The sequence below is a fragment of the Aotus nancymaae genome, unplaced genomic scaffold (assembly GCF_030222135.1).
Source record: "Aotus nancymaae isolate 86718 unplaced genomic scaffold, 86718_ANA_hifiasm-v0.15.2.pri h1tg000003l, whole genome shotgun sequence".
NCBI lineage: Eukaryota > Metazoa > Chordata > Mammalia > Primates > Aotidae > Aotus > Aotus nancymaae.
The window spans coordinates 10,660,880-10,683,756 of record NW_026988414.1 but is presented as its reverse complement, the minus strand read 5'-3'; the positions used below and the strand labels follow the sequence as shown (position 1 = coordinate 10,683,756).

Here is a 22,877-nt window from a genome sequence, read left to right as displayed (position 1 = left end):
TATTTTTACAGAGGAAGTCCTCTTAATTCCAGCCATGCCTATTTATAGCAAAAGACAGTTTCAAGGCTCTGTGCCAGACATATGTCTAGCTTTCCAGGGTGAAATAGATTCCAAACAAGGACAGATGGACCACAAACACTTATTCATCTGACAGCATTTGGTGCTATTTCAAATACTGTCCAAGTCTCCCATAACATAATAGAGTAAAAGTTCCCTGAGGGCAGGGTGTTGCTTATTCACTTTTATATTCTCAATGTCTAGCACAGTATCTGCATAAAGTAGATACAAAATAAAATGCTTCTCAGTAAGTTTTCTAGCTAGATAAGTTTTTTTTTTCCCCTGAACCTCAATAGCATTTTTTGAAAATTATCTATGGCACTTACATCTTGTCTAATCTTTTTAAAATTGATCTCCCAAAGAAGGATTTTAATCTTTTATTATTTTAATCTAATATTTAAATTTCTTGTGCATTTATATCCCTTATTACACTGAGGTTTTCTGAGAATGGAAAGTAACTATGTTTGAATTTCAGTTCTGATACTTCTTAGTTGTATGATCTTTACCTCTTTGAACTTTAGTTTCCTTACTGGTAAAAAGTAAAGATTATTAGACTGGCCTTGTAGAATACAGATAATGATCAGCAAATTTAGATGATACTTTTCTGTAATCCTATTTTACTTAAGTGTTTGTACCTTCATGAAGAAAAATGGGAAAACAGCACTTACCCTTTTAGATCAAAAGCTTCTTAAACAATTTAATTTGCCCTTTGTTTCACAGCTGCCCCCTAGTCTGACTGGTTGGGACATTCAAAGACTCTCAAGAAGTTCATTTATGAGGAAATCTACATGAGTACAAGCCAAAAAGTTCAGCCCAGTTTTTCTGTGTCAGTTCCCATTGTCACACTGTGTTTTTTAAAACCCCAGATGTGTATATGGGATTGCAAATCACCAGGAACAAGGAATTAAGGACACATTTTGAAGACTGGATTTGGTCTTTCACATATCAAATGCTTGGCTAGAAATAATCAGTGTATACACTGGGGAAATGTCATTTCCATATTTTTCTAATGCCTTTAAAATGAAAGTATTCTATTTTAAACTCTCAAAATTCTTCCCCACCTGGTTACAGCTCCAAAAGGTACACAGTATCTAAGTTGGGAATGTACCACTAGAGTTTGAGAATGAAATCTGATGTTTTTACAGAGGAAGCCCTCTTAATTCCAGCTGTGCCTATTTATAGCATGTTGTTATAAATTTATAGCTCAAAGAGGTGAAGCTTAAACTCTAGCTGGCTTATAAATGAACCCTTAGTCATCTACCACTTTGGGAATAAGAGGAAAGAAATTCTCACTCACTACAATCTCATGAAAATCATTTCCTTCAAGTTTCCCATTTATTACTTTAGGACTGAATCCTTTACCAGTTTTATGGGGAAAGGGACAAGTGGTCAGTGTTCCTGAGATGTTTGGTTAATACATTTGTTGATATTTTGCTGGGTGAGAACATTCCTAATTAGGGAACCTATGATACCTGGTTGTAAATACTACTTTGCCATGGTTTAGAGCAATGGTCCCCAACCTTTTTGGCACCAGGGACCAGTTTTGTGGAAGACAATTTTTCCACAAGAAAGGGTGAGGGAGCGTGGTTTTGGGATGAAACTGTTCTACCACAGATTATTAGGCATTAGATTCTCATAAGAACCATACAACATAGATCCCTCACGTGTGTAGTTCACAACAGGGTTCGTGCTCCTATGAGAATCTAATGTTGCTGATCTGATCGGTCTGTGGCCTGGGGGTTGGAGACCCCTGGTTTAGAGTATTTTTTTTTCTTTTATTACCAAAATGGCAGTAGAATAAGCTTTTAAATAATCAAAGAAGGGTCTGAATATGGACATAAGCCTATATATACATTTGAATTTTTGTATTGAACATTCAAATTGGGCTTACCTCCAGGAAACTGACATAAATTTTCTAAAATTGCTTTTTTACTTTAAAAGCAAAAGTTACTAGAAAAATTAGAAATCATAGCTCAACAAACAGGAAAAAGAAAATTATCTATACTTTATCTCTGGATGTTTTTGCCTTGATATATATCTTTTAAATCTTTTCTATCCTGTTATTTTTTCAATAATGAAAGAATGGTATACACAGTGATTTAAAATCTTCTCCCTCCCACCCATGTTATAAACATTTTTTCACATCAGTACATATTCTTTATCATTATTAAAGATTAATTCCATTGTTTCATATGATGAAATTTGTTGTGTCCAAATTTCCCTTAGAAACTCTACTTCATTGAATACAGTTTTAGCAATGTTTCTGTACATGCTTATTTTCTGTGTAAATTAATTTTTCTGAAAAGATGAAATTATACAATTCTTAAAATTCTCTCATTCTGAAGGTACCTTTTATTACTACTCCTAATAACTACCATTTATTGAATTCCTAAGACATATTAGCCACATGTATTACATACATGAGTATTTATAATGTTTACAAAAATCTGTGAAGTAGGTGTAAAATATGCCTCCTGAACTTCCAAAGAAATAAGGCTAAAGATCTTGTAGAAAGAAACAAAAGATGTAATCCCAGCTACTCAGGAGGCTGAGGCAGGAGAATTGCCTGAACCCAGGAGGCGGAGGTTGCAGTGAGCCGAGATCGCGCCATTGCACTCCAGCCTGGGTAACAAGAGGGAAACTCCGTCTCAAAAAAAAAAAAAAAAGAAACAAAAGAAAACCAACCAAATCATGAAACAAATGAAAAATGACAAGCTGTGTAGTAATTTTTGTTGGGTAAGTTTCTGGAAAGGCAGTAAAACGTTCTTTCCAAGATGACAACACAGACTGATTAGTCCAGAGGGCTGTAGTTATTTCCGTTCCCCATCAGATGATTTACTTTCAGATCTATTAACCTTAGCACTACTGGAAATTGTGTGGAGGAATAAATCCACTAATCACTGATACTTTATTATTGTAAAGTTCAAAAGATAACTGGATTTCCTCTGCCGAGAATCTGGTTGTGAGTGAGTCACAAGCATTATTGTACACAAAAAGGAAAGGATGGGCTAAGGAATTACTGAAATACCTAAACTGCAACAGTTAATGGACACTCTTTTCCTTCTGCCTTCACACAGTGCAAATAAAACACTTCATGTTGTAAACTGAACAGCACTGCTGTGCAAGACAGAATGGCTGGAAATTTAGTCTCAAAAATACATGCTTTTCAGTTGTAGCAGCACTTTTTAGGGGTAAAAGTAGGTCAAAATGAAAAGTCTTGGCAATTTTTGAACTTTCTTTTTAAAAACATATGTATTCAGAATATAAGTGTTATTTTGGCCACTATTATTCTTCATCAGCGATTCTGTCAGGATTGGCAAACTTTTCCTGTAAAGAACCAGGAAGTAAATATTTTAGGCTTTGTAGTCTGTTGCAACTACTCATTTTTACTTTTGTAATACGAAAGCAGCCATAGGTAGTACTAACGTAAATGGCACAGCTGTTCCAATAAAACTTAATTTATGGACACAAATCTGAATTTCACATAATTTTCATGTGTAATGAAAAGCATTCTTTTGTTTTTTTAAACCATTTAAAAATATAAGAGTTATTTTATAACTTGTGGGACATATAGAAACAGAGCCAGCTAGATTTGGACCATGGACTGTTATGACTGCTATTCCTGTTTTATGTCAGCCAACTATTTATCTGAGGAGGAAGACTTGCATAAATTAAATAATGCATTTGATCATTCTTCCAGCTATTCAAATAAAGGTACATTTCCCAGCTTCCCAGTTTCTCTCCTTTGCTTGTTTTGAAACAAGGCCTTTATAAAGCCTGATAAACAAAAACTTATGGTGAAAATAAGCAAAAGGGTAGGTAAAATAAGTGAATATAAATACCTCTTCAATTAACCAAATTTTTACTATAACTAAGTTTTTCAAATGACTGGAATTTTAGGAGAAAAACACAAAGAAGGGAAGAACATTACAGAAGCGAAGGAAAATAAGAGAAATAGAGTAAAGATGGGAGAAACAAAAATGAAGACAGCATCTTACAAAGAGAGATAGAATAAATAAAGCTAGAGGTGGCCGGGTGCAGTGTCTCACACCTGTAATCCCAGCACTTTGGGAGGTCGAGGCAGGCAGATCAGGAGGTCAGGAGATCGAGACCATCCTGGCCAACATAGTGAAACCCCGTCTCTGCTAAAATACAGAAAATTAGCCGGTGTGGTGGTGTGCGCCTGTAATCCCAGCTACTTGGGAGGCTGAGGCAGGGGAATCGCTTGAACCCAGGAGGTGGAGATTGCAGTGAGCAGAGATCATGCCACTACATTCCAGCCTGGTGACACAGCAAGACTCCATCTCAAAAAAAAAAAAAAGCTAGAGGTGAGAAAGAAGCAGAGTTTATCACATAGCAGGGTCTCGATAAACATATGTTAAAAAAAAATGATGGTGTTTAATTAGAGATCAAACTTGCAATTCATTTAAGACAGGATTTCAAAGCAAACAAGCATATATTGTAGCCTGCCTTTCAAATTATTATTTTAATTAGGCACAGCTTAGTTGTTCAAATGCCCTTATCCTTAAATCTCTAGAGAAGAAATTATTCTCTGGGCTAGAGTATCTACAGGCCAGATAGCATCAAGTTAAAAACCATGACTGAAGACTGTAACTTTTCCTCCCTATTAAAATCCCTCTATAGCTATAAATGCTAGACCAAAAGAAATGATACTGATGAAACATTATGTGATTTGAATTACAAAGCTTAATATGTGTTTACTATGAAATCCTAAGGAAAAGAAATAGACTAATACTTCTAAGAAAGATTTTTAAGAAGTTGTTCTTTGCTTAGCTCAAAAAGAATAAGGAAAGTAAATAAGCATAAATATCTCATTTCCCAAATATTTTAAAGATTTTCTGTAGTTTCCCTTCATTCAAAAGTTTCAGGCCATAAAACGGGAAAGAAAAGGTGAGAGTAACATCAATAATTTTAAATTAAAGACCTCTCAGTCTTAAATAATGCCGCAATAGCACTTTACCCTCTTAAAACAACATTTATCACACTTATTATTATATTCAGTTGTCTGTCTTCATAAGATTTTGGTTTTATGAAAACAGCATAGCATAATGGGTTCACAGATGGCTCTGCCACTTACTAGCTGCATGATCTTGAGAAAGTACCTTATTACTCATCTATGCCTCAGTCTACTCATCTAAACACAGGGTTAATAAGAGTACCTTCTCAGAGCTAATATGGAAGATACTTAGTGTATAAAAGGCACTCAAAAAACATTTGTTAAATACTTGCTGGAGTCGTTTCTTTGGGGGAAAAGAAAAAACAAAGACTGCCTATTACAGAAGACAAACTGAAACAGCAGACAGGATCCAAGAATATAGTACAGAATTATCTCCTGTCCCAAGTAGTTGTCAACTGCTTTCCTCAAGTGTTTTCTTTTTTAAAAAATCAGATGTTTTCTAACTGTGAGGTTAGAGAATTCAGGACAGTAGAAGGATGGGCTGAACATGGCCCATGTCTGAAGTACCAAAACATTTATGTTCAGGAAAATTGGAGAGAAAAACAATTTCATAATGGGTATTAAGTTAATTAAATTTCATCTAGGCCTGAAATACACGAAAACAGAACAAAAGCCCTCCCACTTTTTATGTTTTTTGTTTTTTTTTCAGCTCTTTTACTTGGACATCTTCAAATTATCCACAGTTAAGTTTTTCTCATATAAGTCTTTGGAGGGTAACATCATTTTCATTTAAAAATGGTTAATGGAAGCAAAAGGAAACTAGATCATAAAGTTCTCAGTTCTTCACTGTGGTTAACAGCTAAGCAGTGGCTAAAAGCTTGCGTTTTGGGTATTAGATTCCAAATCTACCACTAAATCTTCTCATCAGTAAAATGAAGGAAAAGAACAGTACTTATTTCACACAGTTGTGAAGATAAAATGAGAAAATATGTAAAGGGCTTGATACTTAGGAAGCAGTCAACAAACAGTAGGCATTATTATTACCACAACTTTAAGATCGTTACTGATAAGTTTACAGGAAGAAACTTTTTATTAAGTGAATTACCTTTTGGGATCTGGGCACCATGGAGAAAATGTCAACTAACAATCTGCTTAGGGACTCTATCTCTGGAGGAGAAACAGACTATACTTGGGGCAGTAAGTCAGAGTTCTAAACTTTCTTGGACCATCCTTCATACAAATCTCTTAAGTGATGGTAAAGTGATCTCAACCCAAATCTTTTAATTATAAATTCTGCTTTCATTTCACTATACTCTACTACCTTACCATAAGTGCTCACTTTAAGTGGACCACAAGTTTGGTATAGTTTTCATTGTCTGAGACTTTAGGACTTTATTGGTTGCATCTTCAAGGATAATCTTCTAAAACGTGAGGCCAAATGCTTGGAGTTCAAGTTTCTTTACTAGTCCCAGCAAACAGAGAAAGATTAAAAAAGAATGTAGCAACAACTGTGTGTCAACAGAAAATTATCTATTTTAATTATTAGCAAGTGTGTCAATATAAAATTATCTGTTGACACACACTTCCTTCTTTCTACTAACCATGACCTCTAACTTCTCTTTCCATGCTTTAAAAAATAAAAGGAGATTTCTTACTAAGAATAATATATTATCTTGGCAACTATAACCCTTTTATTGATAATATAAACCAAACAAATAGTCTATCTGTAGTAATAGATAATAAACATGATGCCATGCCCTAAAATCACAGTATGGGTTATAACAAACTTAATAAAATAAACAGTAAACAGAAAAACTGCTCCACCAATATAAGGCTAAGGTAAACACTTAACAACATTACTTATGCCATGGGATTTTTATCTCCCTGTCTGCCTCCTTTCTCTTTCAACAAATGTTTTTGTATGCCTACTATGTACTTGATATTGGGCTATTACAATGAAGAAGGACATAATCTCTGTTTTCAAAAGTGTGGTCTAAAGGCCAGGCATGGTAGCTTATGCCTGTTGTCCCAGCACTTTGGCAGGCTAAAGTGGGATTGCTTGAGTCCAGGAGTTCAAGACCAGCCTGGGCAACATAGTAAGACCCCATTTTTACAAAAAATAAAAAAATTATCTGTGTGTGGTGGCACATACCTGTAGTCCCAGCTACTTAAGGAGCTGAGGTGGGAGAATCACTTGAGGCTCCAGTGAGCTATGACTGCACCACTGCTCTAAACTGGGTGATAGAGTGAGACCCTGTCTCAAAAAGAAAGAGGGTAGTCTAATTATGGGAGGGGAGGGGACTGATAAATATAATATTATGTAATAAACATTATGATAGGGATATGCACAAGATACCAGGCAGATGCAGAAAAGGGTATTTACTTTTTTGTAGTTACAATAGTTTTCAGGAAATTGCTTTTCCATGCCTTTTTAAAAAACTGATTTTTGAATCCCATCTATATCACTTTATCAACATCTTTAACTTTTTTTCCTCAAAGCTGACTAGGAATCAGTGACTCTTTTACTACGTAAAATTTATACCATCAGGTAGCACCAAAAACCTATTTAATAATAAATAAATATGCCAGCCAGTTTTTGTAGGCTTAGTCTTCCATAAGTTAATTTATGACCAGTGATGGAATAACTCGATTAATTATTGAAGTTACAAAGTTCTCCCCAGTCTGACTGGCTATAACAACTGATTAAAACAATCAGTCTTGTGATTTTTCTTATTTTCAGATATTCTCCCAAAGGGATTTATTTTGTTGACATGGCTCTTAATTACAGTGATACATTCTTTGCAACTCACTTGTATTATTTCATTACAAAGTGAATACACTGCCTTTAAGAAAAACTAGTCTTGCCCTTGGTCTGGTCCTATTTACCTACTTAGGATTAATTCTCAGCAAAGACATAAAGAGGCAGAGTTTAGGCTTTTATAATTCCACTGCTTCCCTCACAAGCAGACTCCTGAAAGTTTTCACTGAAGCTGTTCCTCCAAGCTTTTTTTGTTTATTGTCTCTCAACTTCAGAAAAGTACTGAAGTTAGACAAGATTCTATATTCGTGGTATGCATCTCTGGGACAGGGAAAACGGTTCAGAAAATCAGATAGCTGGGGTTTGAAACCAGGCTGAAAATTTTAGAAACTGTGTGATTTTACCACTCTGAGCCTCAGTTTCATTATTGTGAAATGGTGAATAATGGCTTTTTCCTTGTAGAGCTGTTACAGAATGCAATTAGATAATGTTTGTAAAGCACTTAAACTGTGTATTGGCGCAGGGAAAGCATTCAGTAAACTCTAATAAATTCCAGCAATGGTTTTCCTAGCAGTGCCAAATTTCTAAGGTTTACATTAAAAAAGAAAAACATGGACTATGCAAAATTTTATTTGTATGTCTAATTTTTGAGAAGAAGCAGTGGTTTTCATTAGATCTTGAAAGATTTCTGTCTAAAAGTAGTTAAGGGTAGAAACAAGAAAAAAACCTGAAAGTTAACTTGTCTGCTGCCGGGCGCGGTGGCTCACGCCTGTAATCCCAACACTGTGGGAGGCCGAGGCGGGTGGATCACGAAGTCAGGCATTCAAGGCTAGCCTGGCCAAGACAGTGAAAGTCTGTCGCTACTAAAACTATACGAATTAGCTGGGCGCAGTGGCAGGTGCCTGTAATCCCAGCTACTTGTGAGGCTGAGGCAGGAGAATTGCTTAAACCTGGGAGGCAGAGGTTGCAGTGAGCCAAGATTGCACCACTGCACTCTAGCCTGGGTGACAGAGCGACAGAGTTAGACTCTGTCTCAAAAATAAATAAATAAATAAATAAATAAACAAACCTCATCTGTAAATAAACATTAAGCACAAAGATCATGTTTATTCCCAAAGAACTTCTCTAAGCAGATTTCCCACTGCAGTTTCCCACCAGGAGGTCAGAGTACTGAGGAATGCATGCTACACCCACGTTCTTATCTAGGAAAAGACAACTAACTATCGAAGAGGCAGTTACCACACAAGTTTTTCCTATTCAAGTTTTAGAATCAGTCAAATCTAGATTTAAATACAAACTATGTGACTTTAAGTAATTTAACTTCTTTGACTATCAGTTTCATCAAGTATAATATGAGGATAAGGAAACCTAGCACATCATCTGTCGTGAAGATTCAATAAAATAATATATACATAAAATATGTGGTACTGGCCGGGTGCAGTGGCTCACAACTGTAATCTCAGCACTTGGGGAGGACAAGGTGTGTGAATCACTTGAGGTCAGGAGTTTGAGACCAGCCTGACCAACATGGTGAAACCCCATCTCTACTAAAAATACAAAATTAGCGGGGTGTGGTGGCGCATGCCTGTAATCCTAGCTATTTGGGAAGCTGAGGCAGGAGAATCACTTGAACCCAGGAGGCGGAGGTTGCAGTGAGCCAAGATCACATTCCAGCTTGGGCAACAAGAGCGAAATTGTCTCAAAAAAAAAAAAAAAAAAAAAAAGTGGCACAGAGTCTGGCCTATTTAGTTTTTTGTTGTGGTTGCTGTTATTCTCATCAACTCCTCCATGTTACACTTTCCACTTGGTTAGATAATCCTTCAATGTTCTTAGCAGAGAAATAAAGATTTCTATAATTCCTTTGATGCTCCTGGGAAGGAAATGAAGACAGGGATCCCTGGGAAAGGGAAATGGAACTTAGAGGTAAGATGTGTGGATAAACCTGCTTTACAAATAATCAGAATAGATGACTCCAATGCTGTGTTCTTTGCAGGGTGCTGGAAAAGCCCACCCAGCTCCCTAAATTGCTTTCACTGCCACCCTGCCTGAAATTCCATCGTTAGAAACACTGTAATTCGTCTTGATCACTAGCAGCTCCTGAGTGGATACCAGGACTCCTGGGAGGTCCACCACCTCTCTTTATTGGGACCCCCCTCCCCAGAGTGCCAGTTTCTCCATGGGGAACGAGACTGCGCCACTCGCAGCTGCTGCCTTGAAGACTAGTAAGGCAGGTTGGGGGTGAAGATGGGGGAACTCAGGGTTCCTGGAAAGGAACAAAAGTCGGGAAGGAGAGTTCTTCAAAACGCAGAGGAAAGCTTAGGGGGGAAAATGGGGCAGAAAGTGGAGCCAGAAAGAAAGGTGAGAACAAAGTCAGAGCAACTTTTTCCTTCCGTAAATCGGTCTAAGTTTCAGGAGGTGGGGTTGGGGAAGGAGGGGGTTCACCCTGGGGCCGGGCCAGGGCTGGGTGGAGGAGGTGGCCTCCGAGAGGGTGAGTCGGGAAAGAAGGGGAGTGGGCAAAGGGTGAGACGCGGGGTCCCGGTGCCCCCCTCGCTGGCTGCCAGTTCCCTCTGCGTTTCCTCGTCTGCGTGCAGGAGATAGTGCAGCGCTGGCGAGGGACCTGGCATCTGGCAGCCGCGAGATAACCCGAGCCTGCGCGATGGGAAACGTGCTGTTGGCACCCCGCTGCCCCTCCGTCATGACCCCAGTCTGCGAAACAGGGTTCGTGATGCTTAGTTTACGAGGGAGGAGCCGCGGCTTTGAGGTCTCGTCCAGCCCGAGGCAGCGGAGACTGGCCTGGAGCTCGGCTGTCAGACCGCGGAGCGCACGCCGCGGGCGGGGGCTCGGTCCAAGGGGGAGGGTAAGGGGACTCGGGGCTCACCCTTGAAGGAGACGGGGAGCCGCTGGGCTTCGGAGTCCACTGTGTGCCGCTTCTCGGCCATGCTGCCCGAGACACAGTCGCACTCCCCAGTCGTCGTCGGCGAAGCCAGAGCCGCGGTGAATGCCCTGAGGGGCAGAGGGCACAAGACCCGGGTTGCCGCCCCGCCCCGCTCTAGGTCCCGGCCCCCTGGAGAGTCGGCCAATCAACGCCCAGGACAGAGGAGAACACACCTCCGACTCCCCGCCCTCCGGTCCCTCCAGAGCAGCTGCTTCGCAGTCACTTCCCGCTCAGGCTGAGGGGCGTGGCCTGAGAGGCGAGATCCCCTAAGGCTTTGGGGACTAGGCCGGGCCCCTGCGCCGGAAGGGAGGGCGGAAGCCAAGGGACGTGGAGCTGAGGGTGAGGGTAGTGGGTAAGCGGCCGCGGGGGATGGCCTGAAGAAAAAGTGCCAGTGAGTTGCCCCGCGGGGTAGAGGTACTTGGACCCAGAAGCGTCGTCTGGGCCAAGGAGTTAGAGGGAAGAAAACAGCGCCCTCGTGACGGAGGGAGATCTGAGTTGAGAGGAGAAGGCTCAGGTAAGGGCGCTCAGGTCAGCCTGAGCTGAGAAGGCAGGCAGATCAACCCTCAACCGAAGTGAACGAACTCGAGTGAGGTGTGTGAAGAAAAAAAAAAAAATCAAAATGTATACATTTGGAAAAGGAGAGGAAGTCAGGCGCGATGGCTCACGCCTGTAATCCCAACACTTTGGCAGGCCGAGGCAGGTGGATCATCTGAGGTCAGAGGTTCGAGACCAGCCTGGCCAACATGGTGAAACCCTGTCTCAACTAAGAATACAAAAATTAGCCGGGCGTGGTGGCGCCCACCTGTAGTCCTAGCTACCTGGGAGGCTGAGGAAGGAGAATCACTTGAACCCGGAGGCGAAGGTTGCAGTGAGTCAAGACTGCGCCAGTGCACTCCAGCCTGGGTGATAGAGACTCCGTTTCAAAAAAAAAAAAGGCCAGGAGCAGTGGCTTATGCCTGTAATCCTAGCACTTTGAGAGGCCAAGGCACCTGAGATCGGGAGTTCGAGAGCAGCCTGATCAACATGGAAAAACCCTGTTTCTACTAAACATACAAAATTAGCCGGGTGCGGTGGTGTATGCCTGTAATCCCAGCTACGCGGGAAGCTGAGGCAGGAGAATCGCTTGAACCCGGGAGGTGGAGGATCGCGGCATTGCACTCCAGCCTGGGCAACAAGACCGAAACTCCGTCTCAAAAAATAATAATAATAAGGAGAAGAGACTTTTATGTCTTGTAAGGGGTTACACCCTACGCGGTGGCCATTCTGCAGGCTGGGAAACGGTCAGGACCAGAGACAGGCACTTGGTAAGAGGAGGGATTGGGGTTTACCCGAGCTGTTCAGCAGCTTTAGGCTGAACAGCTTGGGTAAACATGCATATTCAGCGCCGACAGGAGTAGCTATGAATATTCATGCAGGTGGTCCTGACACATGCCTATAGAGCAAACATGCATGTAACCATACAACCCATGTTCACTTTGAAGAGTTACCATTTAAATATTAAATGCCTGGGCTACATTTTTGTATAAATGCCCCATTTATACCAAAAGTAAAAGCAATAGCCAGGTGTGGTGGTGTGCGTTTGTGATCCCAGCTAGTCAGGAGGCTGGGGTGGGAGGATTGCTTGAGCCCAAGAGATGGAGCCTACAGTGATCTATGATCAGATCTCTGCACTCCAACCTGATAGACTGAGACCTCATTTCTAAAATATAATAATAATACATGTATTACAGTCAGGCCCTATGTGTCAAAAGGTCTTTTCAGGACAGGAAGGTGTGCAAGTATGCAGTCTGTGTAAACTAGCCAGTGCCAATCCATGGTTGTTGATCTTCCTATCAGGAGAAGGTTACTGAAATCAAGTCTCTTGTCCAAGTAAAGCTGTAGTGATGGCTGGTGGAATAAGGGTTCAGTTAGTTTGCATCTGTTGGATCTGCAAATTGTTTTAATATTGCTTGTCTTAAGGCCAGTGCTTGTTTCGCTGCTAGAGAAAGAGAAAAACCTTGTGGCAGTTAGAACATAGTTTATTCTCTAAGCGAACGGATGTGTGACTTAACCTTTGCCTGGCATGACCTTAGGTATAATTTGTTTATAATTTAGTATGTTATTGCCACAGAGTCTCTTCTGTCGGTCTTACAACTTGTATTTTAATGTTAATGCTGGTCAGCTGTTCTGTCTAAACTCCAATAAGGAGAAGGTATGATAGGTGTGTCTGACCTGTCCTGTCATTGGCTGGGAACTCAGTTTTAAAGTTTTCTGGAGTCTTCTTGGCCGCAAGAAAGTTCATACAGTTGGTGGGCGTCAATTATTCAAACAAAATCCTCTTGGAGCATCTTCCATGTGGCAGAGTGTGTGCTCCTGGTTAGGGATGCAGTGGGCAAGCGCCTCGTGGAGTTTACCTTATACTCTAGTGGGGAGATGGGCAACAAACAACTAAGTAAATCATTACACATGGTGAAGGGAGCTGTGGAAGGAATGGAATATTCGAAGAACAGCAAAGGTTAGGACAGGGGAACACCTCTGTAAGGAAGTGGCTTTGAGATGTCACCTGAGAAATGGGAAGGAGCCAGCCTGGGGAAGGGGAATAAGCAGTGCAGAAGGTGGGAAAGGGTATCCCAGGCAGAGGGAAAAGTATGTTGCAGAGACATTCCCAACCTCAAGCCTCTTGGGTTGTGGCTGAAGACCTCACATTTGGAAACCAGATTGTGTTTGAATTAGACTTGTTCTATTGCACAATGTTCAAAGTATGTTAATGTACACAAGGTGCACTTTTAGAAACATTCAATTTTGAAAAAAGTACAGATTCACAGGTAGTTGCAAAGACAGTACAGAAAGGTCACATGTCCTCTCTACCCAGTTTCCCCCAATAGTTACATCTTACTTAACTAGAGTATCAAAACCAAGAAACTGACAGTGGCACAAAATGTATTTATAGTTCTGTGCCATTTTGACACGTGCAGATTGATATAACCACAGCAACTGATACAGAACTATTCCATCACCACAAAGATCTCTCTCAAGAGGAGCACTTTTTTCTTCTTTTTTAATGTGCTCAGTAGTTGGCTGTGTTCTACCCAACACCATGTAGTACTTAGGTCATATGAAATGGTAGACTTTCTCTCTGCTTTTATAGTTCTAGAGCTTTGTGACTTTTGGGACGGAAACTGGAGGAGACACAACAGGTGTTAAGAGAGGCATTAAGATGATCTTTGCTCCAGGAACAGGCTACAATGTGTGATCAAAACCTGACTCAGAGCTCACAAGTATTCTAGTCAAATACTGGCCAAAAACTGTTTGTATTCCTGCGGTAGAGTGCAGCTTGTGCAGTCACTTTGTTTATTAGCCTTCTGGAGAAGATAAGGAGGGGAGTACGGTAATTTAATGATCCCTTCTCTCTAAATCATCCTTGAGAAAGTCCATAGCTTCATTTTTTCCATTCTGTAATGAATAAGCCCTCAAGGCATGAACTTCCCGTTTATCCTGTTATTCCCAGGAAAGAGGAGCAAATGCACAAGAAGCTAATTAAACCCTTCACTAGAGGAGGCCTTGATTACAAATTGCATATTGTGAAAAAGAATTTAGGTTTCACTTTTGTTGGAAAGGAAAATGGCATTTCAAAATGAATTTAATGTCTGTACCCCTATCAGTTACCTAAGCCCAAGTCTCAAGACAATCCTAACAGTGTCCGTTCTGGAGAATTACAAGTGTCTCCCTTTGGGACAGAGACTTTGGTAAATACTTGTTGGCTCTGGTTTGAGATTGCATCAGTTCTAAAACTAATTCCTGGCCCTAAACTAAGAACTAGCTTTGACTTGATTTTTAAACTGCTTTTAGAATAGAGTTTCCAATTTTTGATTTAAATATGCTTACTTTCACTTGCCCATGAAATTGGTGTATTCTGGCGTTCTCATGCATATTCTGTATAAATGCATTGATTAAATGTACTTTAAAAATAAATTTCTCACTGTTCAGTTAAGATTAGAAAAAAAATAAATATTAGTGCATCACTTTCTCCTTTTGGAGGATTTTTAATCTTAAAATTTCTCCCAGTAATGATTAGATTTTTTTTTTTAAAAAGAACGTTCTGGCAGGGCTCAGTGGCTCATGCCTGTAATCCCGGAACTTTGAGAGGCTAAGGTAGGCAGATCACTTGAAGTCAGGAGTTTGAGACCAGCCTGAGTAACATGGTGAAACCCCATCTCTACTAAAAATAAAAAAAATTAGCCAGGCATGGTGGCACATACTTGTAATCTCAGCTACTTGGGAGGTTGAGGCAGGAGAATCGCTTGAACCTGGGAAGTGGAGGTTGCAGTAAGCGCAGCTTGCGCCACTGCACTCCAGCTTAGGCAACAGAGTGAGACACATCTCAAAAAATAAAATAAATAAATAACATTATACTTTTAAAATGGAGACATAAAATTGTGAGTACTTTGAAGAGAGAATTACGTATTACCTCTAACAAAATTTCTATTACAATTTTGGTGAATTTTTTCCCAATTGTTATTTAAAGGATACTTACATATAGTTTGAAAATCAGAGTAGATGTTCCATATTCTTTATGTTTCATTTTGCTGTTATTTGCCAAGCATATTCAGGGTACCAAATTAAGTATTGATTGATGGTAACAGTGATAACATTAAGACATGGAGATCAGGTTAAAACAGATATGCACCATGAATCCATAATTGAGTAAGTCAGAAGGAAATTTAATTAGCCTTTTTCCTGTGTCCATTGCAGTGCTTTAATAAGAACAACAGAGAAGTCTTTTTTTTTCTTTTAATTTGCTAATCCAGGATGTTCTCAATGCTTTTATGGATGTCAGCTAGCTAAATACCTTGAGAGAATAGCAATACCATCAAGTTACATCTGTCTGTGACATTTTCTCTATGATGGGACTAACAAATTTGATCTGTATTAACTGATTTTAATATGTATTAAGTCACACTTACTGCACTACAACAAGATTTTTGTCTTCTTAGCTCTTCTCTTCTTCAGGAAATTACTCCAGGATTTGAATTGTCACAAGAGATTCACCAGAGGATTTTATACACTTGGGCTGTGGCAGCAGATTAATTACACCACAACACCAGGTAAGACACCAGGAGTTCAGATCCTCGGGACTTTTGAAAATAAAAAGCATTACTGTATTATTGGTGTTATTTATTAGTGTTATCTATGAAAATAATCTTATTAATCTGCTTTTTTATTAGTTCACTCAGCAAATATTTATTGCATACTAACTACATGCCAGGCATTGTTCTAGGTGTTTGGGCCACATCAGTGACCAAAAAAGACCAAAATTCTTATCCTCATAGATCTTACATTCTAGTATTCCTTTCCAGGTGCATTAGTTGCTAGGGTTTCCACGACAGACTGGGTAGCTTAAGCAGCAGGAATTAATTTGTTTTACAGTTCTGGAGGCTAGAAGAAGTCCAAGATCAAGATGTTAGCAGGGTTGGCTTCTCCTCAGGACCATGAAGAAAGGGTCTGTTCCAGGTCTCTGGCTTTGACTTGTAGATAAATGTCTTCTTCCTGTGTCTTCGCGCTGTTTTTCCTTTGTATGTCTGTGTCCAAATTTCCTCTCCTTAGAAGGACACCATTCATATTCAATTAGGATCCATCCTAATGACTTCATTTTAACTTAATTACCTCTTTAAAGATCCTGTATCCCAAGATAGTCACATGCTGAGATATAGGGGGTTAGGACTTTAACATGTGAATTTTGGGGAAACACAGCCCATAATATCACACATGACTACTGTGTATCCACATCTTTGTATTGCCTGTTTTCTCCTATCCACATCCCTGAGATATCCAAAGCCATTTATGTTTACTTGCAAAATGTGTCCAGTGACCTGTGATTATGAGTGATTATTTTTCTAGGTATGACTTATTATTATTATTATTATTATTATTATTATTTGAGACAGAGTTTTGCTCTTGTTACCCAGGCTGGAGTGCAATGGCGCGATCTCGGCTCACCGCAACCTCCGTCTCCTGGGTTCAGGCAATTCTCCTGCCTCAGCCTCCTGAGTAGCTGGGATTACAGGCACGCGCCACGGTGCCCAGCTAATTTTTTGTATTTTTAGTAGAGACAGAGTATCACCATGTTGACCAGGATGGTCTCGATCTCTTGACCTCGTGATCCACCCGCCTCGGCCTCCCAAAGTGCTGGGATTACAGGCGTGAGCCACCGCGCCCTGCCGGTATGACTTATTCTTTTTAAAATTTTACTTTTTAATTGACAGATAATAGAAATATCCAGCCTGGCCAACATGGCAAAACCTCATCTCTAATGAAAATACAAAAATTAGCCAGGTGTGGTGGCAGTCCCCTGTAATCCCAGTTATTTGGGAGGCTGAGGCAGGAGAATCTTTTGATTCCAGGAGGCAGAGGTTGCAGTGAGCCAAGATTGCCCCACTGCACTCTAGCTTGGGCAACAGAGAGAGACTGTCTTAAAAAAAAATAGAGGTATACATTTGGGGGGCACACGTGATAATTGAATATATTTGTATAATTTGTAAAGGTCAAATAAATATAATTGGGATATCTATCACCTTATCTTTTATTTATGTTAGAAACATTTGAATTATTCTCTTCTAGCTATTTTGAAAGATATAAGACATAATTTTTAAGCTATAATTAGAAAGTTCTTGGTTAGGAAGGATTATTCTACCTGGAATGATGCTTCATCTAGTGTTCACCATATTCTACTACTTTTCTTAAAGTTTTAAAAATGAATAAAGGGGAACTATGTTGAAGAAGGGGTCCTTTATTTAACAGTTCGGTTGTTACAGAGCACTACAGATTCATAGTAAAAAAAAAATTGTATCAAATATCATATGTGAGAGGAAAGAGTGGTCTATATAAGACATTACTTTTAATAATTCAATAAATAACATTACCATCATTTACTGTCACCACCAGTTATGATGTACTTTTATCCCGTTAGGAGACTGAGAGTGAGTTTAGTCATTTACCCAAAATTTCACAAATCTTGGTGAAGCACAGGTGAGTGGTGTAGATATTGTTTGCCCTACGTATACTGTGTAACTCCTGAATTTGAGCTCTTAATCATTCATAATAAAAATAGACAAAAAGATGCAAACTTGTCCTGATGCACTTTTCAGATATGAACACAAGTAAGTGTATACCTAATTGGATACTGAAGTTTCCCTTCAATTTTGGTGCATTTTAATCTTTATTTTATATTGAAATGTTACCAACAGAGATAATTCAGTATTTGTATCATTATTGATATGTTGTGTCAAAATGTGTCTGTCCATCTTAGATAGTAAATTTATAAATGACAGGACTTAATCCACAACCAAATCAGAATATTATAGTTTATTTCATATATATCTTGAATTAAATAGAAACAATTAAATAACTGTTAAAAAGTTTGGACTTTCCTCTTTGTAGTTTTAAAACATAATTTTTGTTTTTCTCTTGTACAAGTTGAATGGGGCAGCTTGACTGCTTGGAGACATCAGGAAAGGCTTCCAGGGAAAGCTGAATTTTGTAGGATCAATATGGGTTAGAACAGGGTACTTCAGGAATACAGAAAAGTCCTTGTAAATGCATAGGGGTATGTCAGAACTTGATATTTTTGGGTAAATGTAAGTAGTAACATATGCAGGCAGTGGTGTTGAGAAATGACAGTGGATTAAAAGGCTAGTCCAGATTTAAAAGGTAACTATGAAGCTGCTCAAACTGCTTAACCACGGGAGTGGAATGAACATATTGGACTTATCAAAATATTATATAATAGACAATCTAAATGGGCTTATATCTATTAAATAATTGAATTAATAATAAATATAATTTCTAGAACAGAAAGCACCAAGCCCAGATGGGCTTACTGGCAAATCCTACCAAATGTTTAAGAAAAATATTATACCAATGCCCTACAATCTTTCGGAAGATAGAAGCAGAGGAAACACTTCCTAACTCATTTTATGAGGCCATAATTACTTTAATACCTAATACCAAAATCAGACAAAGATATTAGAAAAAAAGAAAACTACAGACCAATATGTCTCATGAACATAGATGCAGAAGTCTTCAACAAAATATTAGCAAATTTAATCCAGTGATATATAAAGGAAATTATGCATTATGACCAAGTGCAATTTATTCTAATAATGCAAAGCTGGTTCAACCTTTGAAAATCAATTAATGTAATCTGTCATATCAATAGGCTAAAGAAGAAAAATCGAATGATCATATCAATAGATGCAGAAAATACATCTGACAAAAACCAGCTCTGATTTATGGTCAGAACTCTCAGCAAACTACTAATAGAGGGGAACTTACTCAACTTGATAAAGAACATGTGCAAAAATCATTCAGCTAACATGGTACTTAATGGTAAGAAATTGAAGCTTTCCCATTAAGATCAGGAGCAAGACAAGATGTCTCTTTCCACCAACCCGTTTCAACATCATATTTATTGGAAGGCCTAGCTAATGCAATATGACAAGAAAAGGAAGTAAAAAGTATACAGATTAGGAAGAAGAAAATAGAACTGCCTTTGTTTGCAGATGACATGATTGTCTATGTAAAAAATCTGAAAGAATTGACCAAAAAAAAAAAAAAAAAAAAAAACCCTCCTGGAGCTAATAAGCAATTATAACAAGGTGGCAAAAGTTAATTGCTTTCCTATATGCCAGCAACAAACAAATGGGATTTGAAATTAAAAACAACATCCCATTTACAATAGTGCCCCCAAATTAAATACTTAGGCATAAAACTAACAAAAATAGACAAGACCTTTATGAGGGAAGTTATAAAACTCTGATGAAGAAATAAAAATCTAAGTAAATGGAGAGAGATTCCATGTTTATGGATAGGAAGACTCAATATTATCAAGACATCACTTCTTCCCAACTTGATGTATAGATCCAAGGCAAACCCAATCAAAATCCCAGAAAATAATTTCCTGGATATCAACCAACTGATTCTTAAGTTTATAATGACTGCAAATGCTTTGGGTTCTTTACTTGCAGGATGACTGTATCAGTCAGGATACAGTCAGGACAACAGAAACCACACTTGGTATTTCATTTTATTTTTCTATGATGGAGTCTTGCTCTATTGCCAGGCTGGAGTGCAGTGGTATGATCTCGGCTCACTGCAACATCCGCCTCCTGGGTTCAAGCGATTCCCCTGCCTCAGCCTCCCGAGTAGCTGGGACTACAGGCGTGTGCCACCATGCCTGGCTAGTTTTTTGTATTTTAGTAGAGAAGGGGTTTCACCGCGTTGGCCAGGATGGTCTCGATCTCCTGACCTTGTGGTCCACCCGCCTCGGCCTCCCAAAGTGCTGGGGTTACAGGCGTGAGCCACTGTGCCCGGCCTATACTTGGTATTTCCACAGAGATAATTCAATATAAGAAATTGGCTAAGGAGTTTTGGGGAACCAAAAAAGCAAAAAAAAGTTGAAGGGGCAGACATTAAACTAATATAGATACAGTAACTATAGGAGGAAGCTACTACTCCTAGGGTCGAGGACACAAAAGGAAGTTTGCACAAAAGGAAAGTTAAAGGAGAGGTATCTCAGACTTCTGAGGAGGGGCCACTGCCTAACTCTTGCTGGCATCATTGGATGAGGCATGTTGAGGCTGGTTCTAGGAATTCCAAAAAAGTTGAATATTAGAAATGATAGCCACTTGTCAGGAAGGAAGCGTATCCTATCTCACTCTTTCTGCCTTGAAGAACTAATAGGAAGCCAACTGGCAAAGTAGAAATATAGTTCTCATAGTCCCAGCCTTGTTGTCATAAAGAAGAGTTATATGAGTGAGTTTGGACTGAGAGACAATGGCATAACAACTGGGACAGCTCATTACTTTGCTTATTCAATATTCATACACAACTTTCTCTGTATATTTGAGCTTCCCATACAGCAATATAAAAATGGCAGCTTTTTCTTTAACAAGATACAGCTATCCTTTGTACAAATTGACACTCTCAGCCAGGCGCAGAGACTCATGCCTGTAATCTCAGCACTTTGGGAGGCCGAGGCAGGTGGATCACTTGAGCCCAGAAGTTCGAGACCAGTCTGAGCAACATGACGAAATCCCATCTCTACTAAAAATAAAAAAAATTAGCTGGGTGTAGGGGTGCATGCCTGTAATCCCAGCTATTCAGTAGGCTGAGGCACGAGAATAGCTTGAACCTGGGAGGTGGAGGTTGCAGTGAGCTGAAATCGTGCCACTGCACTCCAGCCTGGGTGACAGAATGAGACTCAAAAAAATAAAAATAACAATAAATAAATTGACATTCTTACCCTTTCTCCATAAAGAGATGATCCCAAATGTCATTACATTAATCTCTGGATTGTGTGTTAATTACTCTTCAATTCAGTAAAGTCCCTTATGAACCTTCTATAACCTGAAGATGAAATTGTAAAGTTAACAATTGCCATTAATTTTTTAAATTACAGTGGGAAAGGAGAAGACAAATTTGTTAATATATACAGAAATACATAAACACACATATACATTAAGCAAGTAAGAAATAATGCTTAGTTATTAGTCTTTATTTCTGTCTAGTCAGGAGCCTGTGGTTTCATTTCATGCTTCCTGTACTCTGAGCCAGCATATACCAAGTGGTGTGATCCAAACTCTCATTCCTGAAGGGTCTGAATCTTCAGTGGTCCTGTCTTTTCTTGGTTATTATAGTTTTTAAAATTAACTTTTACTATCAGCAGTGGGAACACAGGGGTGCCATGCTGTCATGAATGGCAGCATCCCCATATATAGTCCTTCCTGGTTTCACTTTGTAGCAGCAACCCAGTGTTTCTTTAGTTGTCAGGATCTGTCACTCTAGCCAGTAATTCCTTTCTTTGTCCATTGGTTCAGTTGTATATGGAATCTAAAATGGCCATTTAGCTGTTAGAAACTCAATGGAAGCATTCTCTCTTGGGAATTAAACGGAGTTCAAGTTACGGGAAGCAGAATTCTGTGAAGAAGTGTAATAATGAGAGAAGCCACTTTCCCTTCTACTTCTTGACTATGGACCTGTGTATTGTGGCTTTGGGAGAAATAGTGCCATACATTAGTCAATGACTAAAAGCATATATTGTTCTTTGAAAACAGAGTTCCAACCTTACAAAATGTTTCTCAGCTCATGTTGCAACTGAGTCTTTAGTAGGCCATCCCATTGTTATATCGGGCCAGATACTTTTAGATGGTGGGATATGCAGTATGACTACTTATTTCCATAATTTGCAAACTCTAATTACACTTCTAAGATGTGTTCCTTAGAAGCTGTGTTGAGTAGGATACCATGATATTGAGTAAGGAATTTTCTGGTAGTGCTGGCAGAAATGCAATAGGCAGGAAAGGCAAATCAATACACAGAATAGGTGTCTATTTCAGCGCAAACAAATAGCTTTCATTTCCATGATAGAAGGGGTGCCTTATAATCAACCTACCAACACACAGTTGCCTGATCCCCTTGGGAAATGGTGCCATATTGGGGATTTACAGTTTAGATTCTGCTCTTGATAATATGGGCACTCAACTATGCCAACAGTCATATTAGCATGGTGAGCACTTTGTTGGGTCTGTGCTTCATCTCTGCCACTATGGCCATTTTGTACACAAGCCCAAAACAGAAGATGAGGAAGGATGCTGACTGATAGTCCCAGAACAAGTCACTTTGCTCATCCCTATTATTGAGGCCTCCTCTACAGTGGCTGTATCTTGGTAAGCGCTCACACAAATTCCTTCACATTTAGCACTCATTCTGAAAGATCTGTGCATGTGTCTCTTCTTCAATTTTCCTTGTTATCAGTCTTGTTCTTTTCCATTACGTGACCAGGTGACCAAAGCATTATTCACTGTCCACAGATGAGTGTATACCTGTACCACAAGCTATCCCTCCTTCCTGGCTGAGAGGACTTCAAGGTGTACTGCTAAAACTTCTGCCTTCTGGGAGTTTCTTCACCATTTCCCTTCAGCAGCATCTCTGAGTGAGTATACTGGTACTAGTGTCATGTGGACACCCTTCTGTAAACCAGGCCCAAGTTGGTTTAAAATTTTTTTTAATTTTTCATTTAGAAAATTTTAAATGGACACATAATAATTGTTCATATTTATGAGGTACATAGCTATGTTGTGATACATACAATGGATAGTGATCAAATCAGGGTAATTAGTATATCCATCACCTCAAACATTTATCATTTCTTTGTGTTGGGAACATTCAATATC

General features: G+C 39.3%; 1 protein-coding gene and 1 long non-coding RNA gene across 3 annotated transcripts in view; one reads left to right on the top strand and one right to left on the bottom strand.

Moving 5' to 3' along the window:
- The window catches only part of STOM (stomatin), a 31,820-nt gene extending 21,099 nt beyond the window's left edge, over positions 1-10,721 (bottom strand). The window contains exon 1 of the mRNA XM_012458221.2: positions 10,612-10,721. Within this exon, the coding sequence (XP_012313644.1) occupies positions 10,612-10,672 (61 nt within the window). The 5' untranslated portion in view covers positions 10,673-10,721. The remainder of the gene's footprint in view (positions 1-10,611) is intronic.
- A 255-nt stretch (positions 10,722-10,976) lies between these two features.
- Positions 10,977-22,630, top strand: LOC105721241 (uncharacterized). 2 transcript variants are annotated; one of them, XR_001108280.3, is made up of 3 exons: positions 10,977-11,259; positions 15,642-15,752; positions 22,515-22,630. It is a non-coding gene; the product is annotated as an uncharacterized LOC105721241 (long non-coding RNA). The 2 variants fall into 2 exon arrangements; XR_001108281.3 differs by having other exon boundaries at positions 10,997-11,182.
- The last annotated feature ends 247 nt before the right edge of the window (positions 22,631-22,877 follow it).